Raw genomic sequence first — 20361 nt, forward strand, 5'->3', positions numbered from 1 at the left:
CGCGGAACAAAGGAGTGTTCCCTGTTCCAGAAAATGGCCACTCACCACCGAAGAGAGTTATTTTCCGCCCAACTTTGCGGACCGAGGAATTAACGGTGGAATTTTTAATAAGCACCACACATTTTTACGACAGTCATGCGAAACTGAAAAACTGACCGCGCGTCGAATTTACGTGAGAGACAGGGAGGGGAAGAGAGCAAAAAAGAGAGAGAGAAAAGGATCAGAGAACGAGAGCGCGCGTGAAAACTTTCTCGAGTGCGCTGAAACTCTGCCCTCGGAGCGTCGAATTATTTGCACGACGATGTTTGCCGGCTTTCTCATATCCGCACTCTCGACGTCGTGGGAATTCCTCGCACGTTGTCGATGTTGTATATAGTCGCAGTCCGCGCGTGCAGATGTTTACCGGTGGCGCGCGTCAAAGAGGCCTCAACCGCGCTAAAAATTGCAGCGACGCGAAGCGAAATGTAGCAACCGGCCGTGGAGTTCGCGAGAAGAAGTCGGCTACGCAAACGCGTGATTTGATCCGCTCGGTCGAGCGTCTCCTCTCCTTCTTTGAGAACTCAAGTAGCTCGAGTTACAGGTTCGACGCTTCACGAATCCATTTCGCCCGTGCTTGCGGAATATTCGAACTTCGAGTCGACGTTGAAGCGAGGAAAGGTGCATTTTTTAAAAGCCTGAAAACGCTCGGTCGCGAAGTGATCTTGAGCGGAGCTATGTAATGTAAAGCGGATCGGAGTAATGTAATATATCGCGTTTATCGCTCGATCGTGTCACTCACAAGGCAATGTGTGTGTGTGTGTACGTGTAAACTGTTTCTTATCGTTGTCGAAGCAGGACAGCATCGATATTTTAATCACGTCGCGCAGACCGGCTCTTTCTTTCAGTCCCTTTCACGGCAAAAAACGCGCGACTATCAACCTCCAACGGTTCGATCGATGCTCGATGACACCGACGCGAATATATTTGCCTGAAACCGAGCGAAACGGACGAGCTCTGGCAACAACAAAAAAAGAACCCCGCTCGCCTGTTCACTTTCGACATCACCCGTTAAAATCTTGTTACAAGATGCAAATGTGACAAACGTGAAAAACAAATAAATCGAGAAAACCGGGAGATAAATGTTCACGCGCGCGCGCGAGATAGACGAGGACGGGAGAGCGGGGTGAATAAAAATTGCAAATCCACGCAAAGGTTTTTCTAAATTACGATAAAATCACGTTATTGTAATTCGTTGAATCAATTTGTATGCGAACGTTTTATCGTTTTATCCTCCGCCTCGGAAATTTTCCAATTCTGAGCTGAACGCTGTAAAGCTTTTTCTTCCTGTTTCCAACATCGGTTGGTCGTTAACCGATCGATTTCTCGATTGCAGCTGACCTTCGACAGCTTCACCCTGGGCAAGTTCGTGTCCTTTACCGCGGAGGGATGCCCGGACGGGTCGTTGCAGATCTCGGAGGCGCAGCGTCCCGACGTCGGCGGCCTCTGGTGCGGCACATCCTGGGGCCCGGCGATTTACTACAGCGAGACACCCAGCGTCTCGATCATCCTCAAGCTGCTCAGACTCAGTAAAGATCAGACGGGATTCAACTTCGACTTCAGGATGGCGTACAAGATGATCAGGAAGTCGGACGCGGTGGTGCGCTACGGGAATCCCTTCGTCGGTGGGTGATCAGCTCTCGGGTTACAGATTTCGAGCACGTCCCTCGAAGTTTGCCTCGTAACACGATCGACATTTGTCCCCTCGCTCGGAGAGCTTCGCGTGCGGCTCTCCTTTCGCGCACTGATTTCGCCGTAAGCTCAATTCGATGGCTGCCCGAACGAGAGTCGGGCATCCTGCGATAAGCGTTGCTCGACGGAATTTAACCCGACTCGAGACTACCACCCGTCGCTCCATCTCGCGACTACCGTGTCGCGTACGTCATCGTGATTATCACAAATTACGTCTGCGACGCGATTCTCCTTTGGGAGAATCGTAATCGATCGTTGATTCACCGTTAAAGCTCGATAAAGGATCTTGTCGAGGAAGACTCGCGACTCGCGTCTCCGGAAGTCGCGGTTGGGCGACGAAATTGCGCGACGATGGGATGAACGTGACTCGACGATCGTGGAAATTGCGCGGCCCAAGAATTCGCCGATACTCTAGCCGCCGATGATTAAAATTCCAATGTCACGTGGTCAGGAATAACGCAGGTCGTCGGGACGCCGGCGTCCACCGAGCGCACGTCCGTCGAGTACGCGAACACGTCGATGGCGATGCCGGTGCAAATGGTCGAGCAACACGTGCAACCACCTACGAAGCCGAGCTCCGAGCAGTTCTTAGGGGACCTAATATCCGGGACTTACTGCTCCCGTATATTCACCGACTGCGACCGGAAGAAGTGCAGATTGCAGTCGCCTAACTTCCCCGGGCTCTATCCTCGCAATCTCACCTGCTATTATGCGGTAAGGCTCGCCTAAATTGCCGCCGACGACAAAGCGGGCGGCGTGGGTCTGGCGCACGTGTGTGTGTTTGTGTGCGCGCATTTTTCCTTCTTACTCCGGCCGCGCAACAGTGAAAAGCTCGCGGGGCATCGCAAGAGAAATTCGGCCCGACGATGTTGATCGCTGACCGTTCACATCTCGTGGTCGAGCTTCGCGGCAGAACTTGGCGTACGACGACGACGACGACGACAACGACGACGACGACGACGACGACGACGACGACGACGACGACGACGACACGTGCGATATTAATTAGACGCGAGGGGATGTTCAGTGAGACACGTGCTGCTCTGCGAAAAATATACGAGAGAGCCCCGCGTTTTTCACAAGGAGAGACTGCTCCTCATTAAAGGATACGCTCTCTCAGACGCGTATCAGCCGTCGTTAGGATAATGCATCATCGGCGCGAATTAATTTGCCCCGTCGTCGAGCAGACGCCCGGCAGTGATATACGATCGACATAGTCAGACAGCTGGGGCTCCCCCTCTCCCCCGGGGCCCCCTGACACGGCTCATATTTCTGTTTCAAGCAGACACACCTGCGGCGGAAGTCGTAAAAATGGCTCGCTTCCTCCCGCGCGCGTGGTTAACAAATTTTCGGCCGGTCCTCTTCCGCCGGCCATTATTTCCCCTTAGCATCTCGCAGCGCCGTGCGGAGACTCGGCCGCTCGGCCGCGTCTCCTCGTCACGTAAATCATATCGCGCGTCGGGGCCCCCGACGGGGCTTTTCTGGCCGGAAGAATTTTTCGCCCGCCGCGCCGCTGCCGAAAGAGTTGGTCGTCGGCCAAGTGCGAAGTCACGTATACGCATCGGCGGCGGCGGCGGCGGCGGCGGCGGCGGTTGCAAGCCGGAAAGACGATTCTCTCGGCGCGAGTCTCCCGTTAGCGTGAATCGGATCGAAGCAGGCCAAGCGGAAAACGGAGAGAGACCTCGCGGAAATTCCGCTCCTCGTCCGTCTCTCCCTGTTCTTCCGCCGACTTTCGCCCTGTTTTATTTAGCGTCCGCTTTTTGCCGCGCCCTTCGCTCACGCTTGAACGGCCGCGTGCGCTCTTCCACGAGAGCCGCAGTTTATCATCGTGAGAGCCTTTCTCTCGCGGTCGCCGACCGACGGTGATCGGTAATAATGTCGGCGTTCCGTAAGCATATTTCATCGACGCAGCGAAACTAATCAACCCCCGTCCAATGCGCCCCCTCCGCCTCCCCCCACCCCCGGTGGTCCGCGAGCCGATGGACGAAACACGTGAAGGCACCGCGGAAATTTATGGCTCGTCGTTTCGACACCGGAGGCGGTCGTTTGTTCCGCTCGCGCGCGCAACCGGACGGCCGCCGAGCACTCGTGGGACTTGCTCTAGATAGACTTCGATTACGAGCGAAGCTCTCGCACCATCTCCGTCGGTGTGTTTCTCGGCCGCGAGCTTATCTCGCAGCTCGCCAACGCCGTCGATACCGCCGGCGTCGCATCTCCTCGCGTCGCTCCTTTATCGCGCGCTCGCGCTCAGCTCGGTCGTGAAACTGCCGATGTCACGTCGCGCGTTCCGTCAGCTCGGCCGCGAAAACGGTCAGCGGCCAGGGAAGTGAGAGCGAGAGGTGTGAGATCGAAAGCCGATCGAAATGACGAATGAAGGCTAATGAAAGCCAGACTGGCTGGTCTTTCTCACGAATTGTCACTCGGAGTACGCTTGTTCTCCTCAGAACGGTTCATCCATCCAGTATAATTACTTCGGAATACAATCGAACGTTTTGTTCGCTTTGTCGGGCTGTCATTAGCGCGAATACATAGAGCTAGCGCTAGACGAGAATTCGTTGAAAACCCCGGCTCTCTCACGAGTCCGTCCCCCTCGCTCGACGTTTTCTATCTGGATACTTGCTCTCCTCCCCACCCCATTTCTCTCACCCCCCCCGTCCCCCCGCCGCACACGAGTGCACGAATGCGGTTATTTCTCGCGAGGTTGTCGGGCCGCTATTCTCTCACTCGACAACGAGAATTCCCCGATGACGTGAATATCACTCGTCGCGCGGTACGTATGCGACGAGATACGTTTAAGAGTCCAGACATAAAAGAAAGCAAACGGTGCGCGCGTGCGGAGCTCGCGCATTTCGAGTGAGTGCAAATAGACTGACTCGCACCTGTGCCCGCGTAGGTGAGGCAGCACGAAGTGCCGGCAGGCAAGCACGCCTTAATACACGTAAAACAACCCCGAGGCCAATTGGTAGCTGTTAGGGCGCGACCAGCTACTCAGGCCGAGCCGCCACCTCGGGAACTGCGACTCTGGCAAGATTGCGACGTCGTTCAGGTACGTAAAGTCGCCGCGAAAATTGGATTAGCTGTTATAAATTCGCAACAGAGAGACCAAGAGATCGGAGCGAGAGAGAGAGAGGGGGGAAAGGAGAGACAGGGAGAGCCCGAGCGTCGCGATACAACGTGACCAGCTTGCCAAGCAACCTCGCTGCTCTTGCATAGTGATATCCTCTCGGTCGACTCGGGGAGACTCTTGAAGTGTCGCATTCTTCGCGGTAGCGAGCGCGGCCGCGAGATATTTCCAGCGACGGCGTATCGACAAAAGAAGCAGGGGAAACTAGAGCTCGTCGCGTTAGAAAACACTCCGCGTTAATAGATATTGCGCCGTTCCTGAAAGGGGAAAAAGGAAGAAAAGAAACAAGAAGAGGAGGAGGAAGAGGAGACGGATATACGCGAGAGAGAGACAGGAATGTGCGACTGCGAATCGAGGAATATTAAACGCAGCCGCACAAGTTCGGACCCTCGCGGTGTGATTTACGCACTGTTATTCCGAACGGCGACCCCGCGTAGGGCTTCCTCCCCCGTTTGCGTTCTTTCCTTTCCCTTTCGGTTCTCTCAGCTGCGACATTTTCCCCCCGTTGCCGGCGCGGCGCGGCGCGGCGCGACGCGAGCGAAGCTGCATCGCGGAGAAAAATTGTCTCCGAGTTCCGTCTCTTAATTTCTCAACGAGCTCTCGAATCTCCCCGCGTGCGCTCCAAGTTCGCGATAAGTATCGAAGTCTCGCGGGATCGATAACTCTTTGCGCCGAGGCCCCAGCCCCGCATATTGCTCGGAGCATTAGTCGATGTCTCGGAGTCGCCGCTGCTCTCGTGAAGCTAAATGGCGACGGGAAGGATTATGACGAGGACGAGCCGTGTAGGACGAGCGCGCGGGAACTTTGTTCGCGCGAAGTTCGCGCGCGGACTCCTCGTCTATTCTTCGTCGCGACAGGGAAATTTGTCTTTGCAGGACTACGTAACGGTGTATGACGGATACACCACCAGGGAGCCGGTGATCCTGAAATTCTGCGGCGGCGGGGAGCCGGTACCGGAGGCCATCAGCAGCGGCCCGGAGATCCTCGTGGAGTTTACTACCTCCCCTTATGGCACCTTCTTACATCCGACGCCGCCCCATTCTCTACATGGGTTCCAATTAGAAGTGCAAGTACGTCAGAGCATCCACCGTAAACTGCATAATGGCCACCTTAATTAACGCCCCACCCATTCGCCCCGCCCCCTTCTTAATCACACATAAAATTAAACACCTTAGGTGCGTAGGAATAACACGCCGTCGGAGAGATAGATAGAGAGAGAGAGAGAGAGAGAGAGAGAGAGAGAGAGAGAGAGAGAGAGAGAGAGAAAAAGAGGGAGGGAAAGTAAATTGCGTCTACCATTTCTTCGATATGTCTGTTAAATCTCTTCGAACAGTGTAAACGGATAGTGAATGCAGTCATTCCTTACACACACACACACACACACACACACGGTATCTTTTTATAAAAATCTTTCTTTCCGGAGTTCAATGATATACCAAGGACTGTGAATTAACAAATGTCGTACGATACGCACACGTAACGACGCGGCAATCGAGCGAAATGAAGCCGCACATAGGCGGATTGAACGAAGAGCCGATACATTCGCCGGTACGAACGAGAATGATGACGATATCTCGCTGTATACGGCAACGAGAAATAGAGACTCGTTCGGGAGGTCGTTCCGGCCGGTTGTGATCGCGCATCAAATCCAACGAGCCCTCGCTTGTAGTAGAGCGGAGGCAACGATATCACTGTCGGTCGGCATTATCCCATAAAATTTCCTAACGACACACGTCGCGTCGCTGCGTTCGTAGAATATGTTCGCAGAATACGTTCGCATCAGACAGGAGCGGCAGCACGCGATCGCGCTCGAGCAATCCGCGCGAAAGCCGCTCGCTCCCGGCCTCGTTTTCCTGCAGCGGCCCCCCGTCGAGGGCTGAATCGCCCGAAGGGCGGGCGACGAAGCCCGCCGCATCAGAGCACCGCACACGCAACACGAGAACGCGTCGGCTTCCAGGTCACGTTCGTCGACGCCGAATCGCCCACCTACGCCAAGAATAAACGCTGCGAGTTCTGGCTGAGGGGCACCGGCGGAGGCGTCCTCACGTCGCCCCGTCACTCACTGCCGAGGAACAGCACGTGCCTGTACCATCTTCGCGGATCCGGGCCGGCCCTGCCGAGCCCGACGCCGCCGCGACCGTTGCCGAAGTTCCCGGAACAGCGACCCGGTACCGTCTGGCGGCGACCCGCGCCGAGACCGCCGCAGCCACAATTCCGCGTCTGGTTGTCGATCCTCAAGTTCCACGTGGGCACCAGTCTGTCCAGCACCGACGAGGACTGCTCGACCACGCTGATGGTCTGGGACGGTGAGATGATGCCGTTGTCCGAGTGCAACGACGTCGTCTGGTGAGTGCCGTGACGTGTTCTCCACCTCGACCTCGGGATTTTCGTTCGCTTCAGCATCCGAAATCATTGGAGAAAAATCGGGATCCCCGGCAGGTTCATTTTTTCTTTCTCTTCCGTTGACATCGGAAGATGTTACGCGACTTCAAAATGAAGATCAACCGCTGCGTCTTTTCACTTTACTGTTCCTGACGAGTTCCGGGTTTATGATAATTTGTGTTCCTTATCCGAGTGGTTTCTTCATTTGGTAAATATATAGAAAAGGGTGCACCTCACCGAATTTTTTCATCTTGAAATATGTTATAAAGGATGAAATTCTGAGTGACTTCTCCTGATACAATTATATGGGGGTCGCTTATAGTTTCTGAGATATATGGCTTTAAAGTTTTATAATTGTACGTCGAAGTATATTTGAAGCAGACAAGCAGTTTTCATTCACTTTAAATATAGGAAACAGTACATATAAGCGGGAGAGAGGCTCCGCCCCTCCCCCGCATCCCCTCCCCAAACAAATCCTAACCTAACAAATCCTAACAAAACCTAACTTATCGCATCTTTATATATTTTTGGACATTGTTGAGAAAAGTTCTCTTAAGATCTATCACCTGGCTCAAACTTAACTTATTATTATAATATCTGCATATAATTAGGTGTTGTGGCTTTTAAGGAAATCTTTTCAACATCGCCCAACAACGTACAACCCTTTTTATATATTTACCCTTCATTTTCCCGCTGGTTGCTTTAGCAAATTGTCTCAGTTACCACGGCGGAATGCCCGACATTCGCAGACGGTGCCAAAAATCCAATGTAACGATTTGCTTCAGCGAGAAGGAACGTCAACGTTACGCGGAGAGGATGGGCGACCCCATTCAACCCGTCCTCGCGCGACCCGCGAGTAATACCACGCTGCTGGCGAGATATTGCAAGGACAAAGTACCGAGGACCTGCGACCACGCTATCCTGCAAAATACCAGCCGCCCGTGTTCTCTAGGGGAGAGCTTCGTCTCATCGGGCAGCAGTCTGACTATCGAGATGCGTATGGTCGAGTCGACTGCGCTCAGGCAAGTGTTTTAAACTGTGTCGCTTCACGCCCCAGTCGTAAGCCTTCCTCATTGTTGCTCACCGCTCGGGAAACGAGATCGAGATACGTGAGTTCCTCCCTCCCCTCCCGGGTAGAAAACATTCGGCTAAAGAAAGAAAATTGACAACCGCAGCCCCGAGTTGAAACAGCCGCGAATCTAAAAGAGAGATAAAGAGGGATGAACCTGAAAGATGTCCGAAAAGACATTTTTTCACGCGAGAAACCTCCTTCGGGTGTTCCCGTCTGCCTTCGCGAAAACGAACGGAACAAAGAGAAGGGCGAAGGTATATTAATAAACCGGCGAAGAATTCCGCTGCGACGTAAAATGCGCAAATGATGAATCGCTGGAGGAGCGGCGCGCGCCAACTCGCACTTGTAATCCCGCGTCTCATCCGATTCGATTCGCGTATCGTATATCGAACGGAGAGTCGCTCGACGGTATCGGAGTGGCGCTCGGCGAAGAATGCGGCAACATTTTATAGCAATACGGCGCAATATCTGCCGCGGTAGCATCCGCTCGAGCCGCCGTTGTCCTTTCCGCGCGCTCTCTCTCTCTCTCTCTCTTCCAATATAGGTTATTCATGAGGGACGATTCGCCCTTTCCCCATCCCCCTCCCCACCCGCCCATCTTGCCCTCCGCGACGGAGATGCGGTGGAATTTAGAGGAATTCAGCGGCAATGCCTGCGTCCTGTGTCATTCCATCTGCTTAATTTTATACGCGCCCTTTTCTGCCTTCACCGGGAAGAGCGCTATGTTCCCTTGACCGCGAGGTTCTTCGCTCAGCGAACAAATTATTCAAATGAACCCGTGTCGGTCATTAGAGAAAGAAGAAAAGGACAAGAAGAATAAAGAGAGAGAGAGAGAGAGAGAGAAAGAGCGGGGGGGGGAGGAAAGAGACGGGTAAAAAAAAGACACAGAGGAGTTCCATTTCGACGCGACCCGACGCGCGTCGGAGAATTGAGATGCGCTTTCGTGCCGCATGCGCGTATTGTTTATCCGTGAACATTAATTTAAATACGAAGGGTTGACGTGGCAGCGTCCCACGCGAGTGTTCTCATGCCCAGCGAGTCGATTCCAGCGCGTTAAGATTGAAAATAATTCGATTGAAACGACAGGAGACCGCGAGGAGACTCATCGCTTTCGCGGTCGTCCAGCCTTCGAGAGGGTGAGAGCCAACGCGAGATTTCCCTCTCGTGAAATCTCCGTTATTCACCACCCCTCTCGTTCATCGCATTTGGTGGAAAAACGACAGCCGCGTGCGCATATCGCGAGAGCGCCCGCTGTCACGGTAATTAAATCGCGATTACGCCGATGTTTGCGGACATTATCGCGTCGCTCCCGTTATTTTTCACTCGTTCGTGGCTTCTTCGGCGTTGCATCGCGTCGCGTCGCGTCGCGTCAACGATCCTCCGAAGTGCCGACGCGATAGAAATCGGAATCGGACGCTCGCCGATGAATAATTGAGAGCTTCCTCCGCGCAACCCGCCCTCGGCGTGTAATTATTAACGACACGCACACACACACACACACACACACATATATATACACACGACACGTTCAGATTCGCACGCGCTACATCCATTCGTCACGACATGTACGATCCGACGTGTGTCTCGGTGCGTGTGCATCGACGTTTCTTTTTTCCCGACGCACGAAGGTGTGTGTATATGTGTATGTGTGTGTGTATCGGCTTGTAGTTCGCGCGGCGTATTCGAGCGTGGTCGAGCCGGACGGTGTGAGTGACGTGCAATGCGGATACATCGCACGGTCTAGTTAATCCTTTCCGCGCGAAGTAAAGCCTACCGGCGCGGCGCGCCGTTGCGCGCGCGAACGAGCGAGCGAGTAAGCGAGCTTTATAATAAGCTCCGGCTCGGGAGTTTAATAACATCAGCGCCGATGGTGCAACGGCTTTCTTCAAGGCCCCTAGCCGCCTTTCACAGCGCCGGAGTTCGTCGATCTTCATCAGCGCGTCGAACCCTACCGGACAACAGCGCGCATCAACCCCCTCGTCGATGCCGAGCGCTTCTAACTTGAGCGGTCGCATTTTCCGCGCACCGACACGCGTTCCGCGGATAGAAATATACCAAGATAACCACGTGATCGTACTTCAAGTTTTTTTATTTTTTTTTTTCGGAGAAGAAGGTGCGTATCTGGTCGTCTTGAGGGCGAAAATGCCGATTTCGCGTTTGGCGCAAAAAACCGCCGTGAACGTCAGTAATTAAAGAAAAAAAAATAAGAAGAAAAAGAGCAAGATAATCACTCACTCACGAAGCTCGAAGCGGATTGATAAATTAGTCGACGGAAACGAGTAAATATTCGCGCTTAATTACTCGTTTCGTGACGTAAATATCCAGTCGGATATTTTCCTCGTCGTCCACCGTCCGCCCTTCGTGCGCGAGCGCGTATGTTAATTCCAGCAATATTTTTGCAATTTGTCCCTGTTTGCCAGCTAGACTGATTGGATCCGACTGATGAAATTCCTCTGTTTTCGAATTTAACTGATACTCCCCCCGACCGTGGCTGAACACCCCCCGATACCTTTGACGTTAATGCAGCCCGATTAATTAATAACTCTCTTCTCGCCCTTCTCTCTCGCGCGAGATCTGGGATTTTTCGAACTCTCGCCGAGGATTGATCGGCCCGATGTGACGACGCTGTTTTCAGACCCGTGAACTTCCGCGCGCTGTACGAGTTTGTCGATCTCCATCAGGACGGCGAGCCGTACGGCAGCGGGCCGTGCTCCCGCGTCTTCTACAGCCGCAGTCGGGACCATTATCCCGACCGTAAATTCCAAGGTCCGCGCGACATATTTCTGTACGGTCGCGGAGGCTCCAAGAATATAAGGTGAGAGAGCTCGGCGGTACTATTACAATAGCAGGCGGTGCTGTTACAATAGCAGCGCATTATACATTCAACGTCCTCATCTAAAGCGTCCATTCGCGAAGCAGCGCGTGCATGCACGCGTCTTGGACACGCGTTCTCGGCGGGAAAGCGTCAGCGTTAACGATACCGTGCGCGACGCCGTCCTTATAATTAAGCTTCTCCGGCCATTCGCGTGCGGAAATTCACGACGGACGTTGCGCGGCGCGCGACTTCGCCGGCGATCGACCAGGGGATATCATTTATCCGTCGTAATTGATCAGCCGCCGATAGTGTTGCAATGACAGTTTGACATTATGATACGGTCTATCGTCTGCGGTGGGCCCACGTCCGCCTGGGACGCCGTCGTGAAAGCTAATGTAACGATGTAACGACACGATAATGACGTCGTTAAGTCGTCCCTGCGCGTCAATTCGTGCCGGCTCGTTATTAACGGGCCATTGTGGCGGCGCGCGATCCGCCCTCCCTCGTCAAACATAAATTGCGCGATTCTTTTTTTGGTTTTCCTCGCCACCGCGATCGAGCGCGATGTAACGCCGCGGCAATGGAGATACACCGTAATTGGTGGTCGAGCGCGTGCGTGCGTGTTAAATGTTTAAAGCGATGTGTAAAGCGATTCGAAACGTTAAAGCTAGATTCTCACTCCGTCTAGACAAAAATTCGTCAATTCTCCGTCAATTTTTTTTTTTCTTTTGTAGAAATAATTGAGAGCGGATACTCTAAATATTTCAATGCAGAAACATGGAATATTTCGACGGAGGAGAATAAGAACTCGGTCTCGTCGTCGAAGGACTCACGGGTCCTTAATTAACACGTTGACCGCCATGGTGGTCAGCAGAAACTATTGCTGATAATATTGCCGCGTCTGATCACTTTACGTAAGCAACTGCGTGGAAGAAACTAGATACATAGCCGACAAGGAGTGAATGAAACAGATATTCGCATCGCGAATTGCATTTTGTTTATCGCGTCTTTAGCTCGAATCACCAAAGACAAAGTAAACCGTGAAAATCAGCATCGACGGCCAACATGCCGATTAAACATCCTCTCAAGTTTATTCGCCCTCTCCCTCCTGGGTTGACGCGCATTCCGACCGCGCGTCTTTTCGCGAGGTCTTTTCGACGGCAGTCGTACGTCGTCTGAGCACGCATTCTGGAACTTGCAGGAAGGCGACGAAAGACGCGGAGCTTGCACTTATTTCCTCCGCGGAACGAACGTGAGGGACGAACTGCACCTTTGATGACGCTCGTCGCACAAACTGCGCGACTGGCTCGCGCGAACCAGCGTTCTTTTATTACTGTTCATCACACCGGGACAGAGTCTCCTATAACGTCGATAAAATATCAGTTAGATCGCGGCTTTACGACAACCGTAAAACGAGCTGCTTTACAGCCGCCGAACCGAGATATTCTTTGCCGGCAAATCGCAATCCCCGTGGTTACGTCCGATATATATCGCGCTGCGTAACCGCTTCTTTCTTTCCTCTCTGTTTCCATCTTATCCATTATTTGGTCGCGCGATGTCCGCGATATACGCCGTCGATTCGAAGCCGCTCGATTCGCATTCAATTTCGCTCGAATTTCGCTCGAGCTTTGTGCAAGCGTAACGACTCGCGAATAGCCGGTTCTCTAGTTTTGAAATTTCATGAAAGAGAGAGAGAGAGAGAGAGTGAGGGAAAGGAGGGGAACATTCGCTCGCACACCCCGGAAGCTATTAAATCATCCCCCTATATGGATCTCCCAATCGACGTCGAGACGTAAAGTCGCTTTTATTCGGCCTGATAAAATTGCTATTTGCGCTCGCCGTGTGGGAACTTCATTTCCCGGTCAAGTGATAGAAAGACGAGAGAATGTTCCTCCTCCTCCTCCTCCTCCTCCTCCTTCTCCTTTTTCTCCTGCTTTTCTGTGCGAGAGATAATTCGTCCGCGGTATCCCCAAAAAAAAAGATGCCGAGAAACTCGTACGCGCCCGCACACGCTCCTGTGATCCGGAGATCTCTTAGAAACACTTTGGCCGCGCGCTCTCCGATTAACAAGCGTCCAACCTTCGACTCGCTCCTCTCGCGTAATCTTCCTGCACTATCGACCACTGAGCCGGATCCTTTGCCTGGCCGACGAGGCGTGCAGATTCGATTAAGTGCTGAAAGTGCAGGCCAGAAACGGTTTTGCAGCTGCGTGTACCGCTTCGAAGGAGAGCACGACGAGGTGGTGCGGCTGAGGTTCAACAAGCTCCTCAATGGCAATCGCACCTGCCGCAGCGTTACCAGCCCCGACTTCAATAGGCTACTCTGCGTCGGCTCCGAGAACTTCTCGCTCAAGGTACGTAATTGAAACTATCCGGTAATTGCGATTAGTTCCCACCCACCCACTCCACCCCGGAGATAACGGAGGTGCGTGCGAGGTGTGCGGCGAAACCGATCGGCGAGACCTTCCGACGTCTTGCGGAGGCGAGGATCGGGAAGATCTTCGCGATCGGCGCCTCCCGCCGCTTCGTCTGCGGAGTTTATGCCGAGGGAAAAAGTCCCCCGTTCACATTCGAGCGGCGGTTCGAGTGTAATCGCGCCGAATGCGCAGTGAATGCGCGCGGCGGCAAAGTTACCAGCAACGTTAATTACGGATCGGTACAATGGAAGGTTAGCCGTACAATCGCTGGTAACAGGTGGCATTGATCGAGTAATTAACGGCGCTGGCTTTAACAGCGCGCGTGCGCGCGCACACGTGATAACAAGTATCAGCAATCTCCGAACTCAAATACGAAGATCGAAGTAGGCCGGCAGGCATCGAAGTTTCCTTGGGTAGTCAATAGCGAAATGAGTCGGACTTATGGGTGTGCGACGGCGGCGGCGGCGGCGGCGCCGACTCGTCTTACATTAGTTCTTGGCGTCTGCCGAACGCGCTGAGCGCAGAAATTAGTGGAACGCGCGCGAGATTGCGATTCAATAGCGCGCGCCCGATTCGTCGCCTCGGGCTCTCGTCTCGAAGGAACGTCGAAAGGACCGGTGCCGCGTGTAGGATGAAACGTCCAGCTTTCGGCACTCCCGCAAGGATTCTATCGGATATTAAAGTACACGCGGATTAAACGAATTAATGATAATAAAATTAATAATAATTGATGAAGAATGGGAAAGATCCCGTACAGAAGCAACTTCGTTAGCGCAGTTTTTCAAGTCTCTGTTCCAAGGATAAACTCGGCGAAAACTCGATTGCGGGAATATTCCTGCTGGAGATTTCTAATCAGTCAGTTGCTCTCAGCAGTCTCAGTGATCTCGATTAAGTTTTAATGCAGCTGAATTTGTTCGGTCGTGATAACAGAGAGAAATCCTTGCTCATCGCCAAATTTTCACGAATTGAGATCTTTCGTTCGATGTTTAATACGATCAATTTCAACTGAAGGCAGAAACCGGCTACAGAAATTCTTGGATTTTATCGACAGTGCCAAGTGCCTTAATATTTAATCAGACCCGTGCGAGAGCATCGGCTGGAGCACTCTTTATCTCATCTCGCGGATATCTCGGCGACAGCGCGAATAACAAATCGATCCGCCGAAAATGACAACGGTGACGCGCTCGCGGAGGATGCGGCGCCGGTTCGATCGCGCGCGGCGCATCGCTGATTAAAAGACGATAAATCGAGAACACAATCACGCGGGGACGCGGACGATTATCCCGGCGGCTGCCGTTTGTTTATAGGTACTCGATTTACCCTGGCCAAACGCGCCGCCCATCCAGCGCGACTGTCTCTGCTCGAATCGATCGTTGCCCATCAATATCAAGTCCACCTCCAATTTCGCCGAGGTGCGTTTCACCGTTCTGTCGATGGACGCCTTGGACGATTACAACAATCTGTTCTTCGAGGGTACCTGGGACTTCGTGAAGACGGTGCCTTGTCTGCAGAAGCGCAGAGTCAGGGGCCCGTCGGGCGAGATCAAGTACACATCACCGTCCGAGGAGGACGAGGTAAACGTGAAGAAGAGATGCCCCATGAATAAAACTATAGTCGAGAAGCAACGTGTTATTCGTCGAGCCGTTACGATTTATCGCTACTTCACTAACGATTTCACAACAACGCTTGTTTTCCTTCGTTGATACAACAACAATACCAACTATTTCTCAAACTGCAACAACGACGAATTATTTACGTGGCGACGGGCGACGAATTACTTTCAGAAACTAACTCTGCCAAGCGCATGCATAAATTTCTCATTTGGTTATTTATTCATCAGTATTTATTCATTCGTTATACAGTATGGACATACCGAAAAAATCGCAAGGAGCGATTTTAGAAGAAGAATAAAAGATGTTTGATTGTTAGAGCCTGAATTCATGGTCTCGCAAAGTTCGTACGTGATCAAGCTACTCAATTTAACTAAAGCTACTACTCAGTTTAATTTCATCCCGGCTTTCGTCCGGTCCGCGATTTTACACCGTAGAGCTCTTCTAATTTTTCTCGATTGTGAAGAAGGCACTTGACGCTCCTCAGATCGACGTTCCTCAGACGTTCCAATAATCTTTTCTTGTCGCCAGCAGAAGAATTGCGAGAATCAGCCGTGGCTGATCGACCCCGGCCCGGGTCAGTACTTGTACGTGAAGATGCACGGCATAATCATGTCGAACAAGACCAAGTGCGCGACGAAGAATCGCATCATCGTGCACACGGGCGGCGCGATTCACGTGTCGGTGTGCCCGAAACCACCTGCCGACTCGCGGCACCACGTGGTGGAGGTGTTCAGCGACGGTTGGGCCGTCAGCAGCAACGCGATGATCCTCGCGCCCGGGCAAGACCCGATCAGAACCATCGCCGTGGAGTTCATCGTGAAAGAGCCGGCTTCCTACACGGTCACGTGGCTCGAGCTCACCAGAAGGTATAGTAGACGATATTTTTGCATGTAGTAAACGGTATTTTTACGCGCGCGGAGCGACAAGGAACGGGCGAAAATAAAAGTAAAGAGAAAAACAGAGGAGGTGGAGAAAATAGAAGACCGAGCGCATCGATTTTATAATTCGAGAGGTTGTTGCAGCAATTAGAAGTATTTTTAGAAGTCGACAGGGAAAGTATATCGCCGCGTTGGCGAGCACAATGGACACCGGTAGAACGTAATTGACGCAATCTTCACAATCGCGCGCGCGCGCGCGCGCGACCTTCTTCTTTAAAACCCCCTTCATTAAACTTCGTTCAACTTTATCCGTAACTTTCGCAATCTCTTGCGCGGAATAATTAATCTCGTAGAAACGAAGATTACCCCCCGTTAGCTCGCTCTTCCTTCGCGCCCTCCAGTGGAGATTTGCACTCGGTGTATCCGCGCTTCTGCTTGGAAGCCGTGGAGAGAGGTACTTTAGCTAATCTTATACGTCTAAAATAAAGTGATAAGGTACAATATAGGCCGTAATATATTATTTCACAGCCTTCGCGCTGCGCTACAAGCAAGCGGCAATCGATAAACTGGACTTTACTGGTGGAAAATAACGCGAGCGACGTGAGAAGCGCTCGATAACGACAGCGATATGAACCGCGGCATATCGAATCTCGCCTTTCGCTGCGAAACTCTTATATGCACCTCCTGATAAATTAGTCTCTCTCATTTGCGAGTGACATTTGCACAAATCACTTCGAACGTAGTTCGAGAGCTTTATTGATTTGAATGATATTTATATAAACTCACCGTAGGAGTGAACTCGCGGATCTGAGAATAATCGAGAGGTAATTTAAAAAAGAATCCATCTAAGAATATTAAGAAATAACTTTCAAGGAATCGCAAATGACAGGCTAACCTTCGAGGAGGCACATGCACGATTTCCACGATGAAAGAGTTGGACGAAGTAGATTCTGTCTGAAAGGCCGCCTGCGTTTCCGGACGCAGAATGACTGCGCGTTTGACCGGGGAGAGTAGAGAAAACGAACGACGGCAACCAGAGTCACGGGTGACTATGCAGCACCGCATATTTCTCTGGAAAACACCTTAATTAATATCCGCTCGACGTCATCCGCCCTCGATTAAGCAGGCGCGCCACGCACGGCGGCGGTGGCGGCGGCGACGACGACGCTCGTCGTTACGCAACGGAACAATAACTCTATCGATCCTCTGACCCGCAGACCCCCGGTGACGTCAACGGCGGGCCTGCAAATGTCGCGGGACTGCGAGCAGCGTTGCCCGGAGTTGGACGCGTGCATAAACGCCTCCCTGTGGTGCGACGGGGTGTCCCACTGCCCCTCCGGCTACGACGAGGCTCTCACGCACTGCTCGGTGCTGCTGCAGCTGGCGCCGTTGCACCTGATCCTGGCCACGCTCGGTGTGGTCATCGTCCTTGGCATCGTCTGCTTCGCCGTGTGGTGGGCTTGCCGGCACCGCACCAGTCGCTCGATATCCCAGCACCGGCTGAAGAGCATCTCCTCCGAGACGGCGATAATCGACGGCAAAGAAGTGATATGCTGACACAGCGACAGTTCTGTGCGTTACGTCGAGGTCGACCGAGTCACCACCGTGTGACGATCGCCGTCCACGTGGTGGTCGTCGTCGCCGTCGTCGTCGTCGCCGTCGTCGTCGCCGTCGTCGTCGTCGTCGTCGTCGTCGTCGTCGTCGTCGTCGTCTTTTCCGTGGTCGGTCCGAGTTCCAGCGGTCCTCCGTAACGCGATCCTACGACTCCGCTCGGCTCTCCTCTTCCTTTTCCTGTCGTGAAGAGCCGAGAGCCAGCCGCCGGGAGGATCCGCGGAAACGCCTCCGCGTAACGCGCAGAACTGTCGCACCGTAAGGGAGAAGAGAAGTTAAGCGGAAAAACCGCTTCGGCTCTTGCTGATCGGTAAACACGCTCGATGCTCGATGACTCGGGCGATGAAGGAGAACACGAGATTCTTTGCCGAGGGAGCGCTTTCGTTCCGGCTCGATGCGGCCGGCCGCTCGATAACGAGAGAGAGAGAGAGAGAGAGAGAGAGAGAGAGAGAGAGAGAGAGAGAGGGAGAGAGGGAGAGAGGTGTATGTCTCGGGAAATGACGACGGGTGAGTTGAAGAAGAGGTAATCTGGTCGAGATTCAGGTATGGGACAGACATTCGGGTGCCTTTTCTTTGTTGGAAGAATGAGTCCGCTGACGTCTGCTGACGGTGTCGGGATAAGGACGCGGAATATCGGCGAATCGATTAATCGCTGCCACTTTGCATTCATTAACGCGTTGCTGCTGCGTAATCACGTACGGTTATATATTTACTGATTAACGGTACGGTTATATTTTCATGGACAACGGTACACTGCCACTGTACGGTCTCCTCGTTTCGTCGACTCAGGGCGATCGCAACTTTCCAATTTAGGATCTAACGATACAGCCGGGATTCGTCCGATGACCGCGTCAGCAGAGAAGTCCAGACACGACGCGGTTGGGTCGCACAGCTTTGTCTCATCTCCGCGGACATCGAATCGTATACTAAGCGTTTCCGCGATAAGACTCGCGCGTCCCGTTCTCCAGTCTGAATGCTTTCGTTATCTTCGCGCGCACGTGAACGAGATCTTATTATGCTCATGTTGCCTGATTACTTTCCCGAAGAGCAGTTACACGTCCCACAGGAAAGTTTCGCAAACGATTCCCCGTCGAAGTGCCGTCGAGAGTCATCTCGAAGCTCGAATCTCGAGGATGGACGGAAAAACGGAGAGGAACGCGGGGCCGCGGGAGGGAGAGGAGGACGCGAAAACGCGTGACGTAAGTCGCGGGATTCAAGTGCGAACTACTTCAACGAGGACAATAAGTAATAAAATCCTAGTAGTACGTCGCTTACGTTACGGTGGAACGACTCGACGGTGCCGCGCGATCGAGCGACGCTGCGCGCGCCTTGCTCGCCGGACTTGGACGATTAGCGCGAAGAGCCGCGGGACTAAACGGCGGCGCGGGCGGAGCGTCGCGCACCTTGTGCCGTTAATAACCGAGATCGGGCAATGTAATAAGTGAAAACGATGCGGTGGGCTCGGGCGGATCGATAATGCTTTGTTAGCAGCGGGATTTGCGAACGGGAGTTTCGTCGGCATCGATTGACCTTAAACGCGGTTTACCTCTTTGGTCACGGCTAACCCGTCGTCGGTGTAAGCGCATGCTTGCGTTTCGAGTTTTGCGGGAGTTAACGGGACGAGTTGACGACCGGTCTCGTCCTGCCCGGTCGTTCCTTCCCTCCAGCAACGATCATCGGCGACGAATCGTCCCGAAATCACGTATTTCGCTCGATCGAGGAGCCTCGCGAAGCGATTTGCGCCTCGCGTTGCACGATGTCGTGTTTGAGGTGTCATGAGTCCCGAACGACGTCTCGACGGAGCTGTCGGCGATGTTGATCGGCCGATCAAGGCGCATCGCGTCGGTCCGATCGACGGCACCCGCGAATGATGAAGAGAAGCACCTCGTTCAGAGATCCGAGACATCGAGCGTCGTGCGCGCAACGCGCTAGTTTTACCATAAGACGTTAGACTCCTCGTGAGGATTAAGAGTTTCATTAAGGCACGAGCCTTAATCGTGCAGAGAGCCGGGCGCACCTTCCCTGCGCCCCTGCGTCTCGTGTTCTTTTTTTTAAGGAAAGAAAGAAAAGGAAGAAAGCGCAGAGGAGAGAACAGGGGAGGAGAAACACGCGCGTGACATGACTCACACACGAGATTGTCTGTAGAAAAAAAAGAAAAATCGAGAAGGAGGAGAAACGAGAAATAAAGGATAGAGAGAGAGAGAGAGAGAGAGAGAGAGAGAGAGAGAGAGAGGGAGAGAGAGACGAGAGAAATAGGTAATTCGGAGCGGCCGCGCGTGTCCTGCCGATTCGAGTCGAGTCACGAGGTTGTTAGACGAATTGAGAGACGTCGATCGAGGAAGCGGACACCACCTGAGGTCACTCCCTCTCCGACGTGCCGCGGCCGTGGTAACGCGAGGAAGCTCGAGCTCTCGTTGCCGTTTACTGCCAAGTTAAGTAGCCGATTATTCACGTAATCGCCGCCCACGTGCGCCAGCCGATAGTCGCATCGATGCTGTCTCGTGAGACAAGAAGAAAGAGAGAGAGCGCGCGAGATATATTAGGGGGCGCGAGCGCTCGAGGCTCTCCTCCGCGTATACCATAGCCGCAGACCGCTTTCGGACGTCTGCATCGCGTTCGCGGGGCTGCGCCTCGGTCTGTGCGAACTGACGTGTCGTCGCTGCGCGACAAAGCGGAGGAGTAAAAAATGTGATCGATAGAGAACGGCCGGGATATCGCGGAC

General features: G+C 53.1%; 1 protein-coding gene across 5 annotated transcripts in view; it reads left to right on the plus strand.

Moving 5' to 3' along the window:
* The window catches only part of LOC105185423 (uncharacterized), a 181711-nt gene extending 161880 nt beyond the window's left edge, over window positions 1–19831 (plus strand). For 4 of the 5 annotated variants that reach the window (XM_025296562.1, XM_025296563.1, XM_011144922.3 and 1 more), the window contains 11 exons: window positions 1373–1661; window positions 2180–2442; window positions 4622–4774; window positions 5728–5922; window positions 6810–7198; window positions 8020–8256; window positions 10942–11121; window positions 13327–13474; window positions 14845–15111; window positions 15679–16016; window positions 17246–19831. In XM_025296562.1, coding sequence (XP_025152347.1) covers window positions 1373–1661; window positions 2180–2442; window positions 4622–4774; window positions 5728–5922; window positions 6810–7198; window positions 8020–8256; window positions 10942–11121; window positions 13327–13474; window positions 14845–15111; window positions 15679–16016; window positions 17246–17585 — 2799 coding nt within the window. In that variant the 3' untranslated portion in view covers window positions 17586–19831. The remainder of the gene's footprint in view (window positions 1–1372; window positions 1662–2179; window positions 2443–4621; window positions 4775–5727; window positions 5923–6809; window positions 7199–8019; window positions 8257–10941; window positions 11122–13326; window positions 13475–14844; window positions 15112–15678; window positions 16017–17245) is intronic. The other variant, XM_025296565.1, reaches the window with a different exon arrangement.
* Window positions 19832–20361: the final 530 nt, after the last annotated feature.

The sequence above is a fragment of the Harpegnathos saltator genome, unplaced genomic scaffold (assembly GCF_003227715.2).
Source record: "Harpegnathos saltator strain DR-91 unplaced genomic scaffold, Hsal_v8.6 scaffold148, whole genome shotgun sequence".
NCBI lineage: Eukaryota > Metazoa > Arthropoda > Insecta > Hymenoptera > Formicidae > Harpegnathos > Harpegnathos saltator.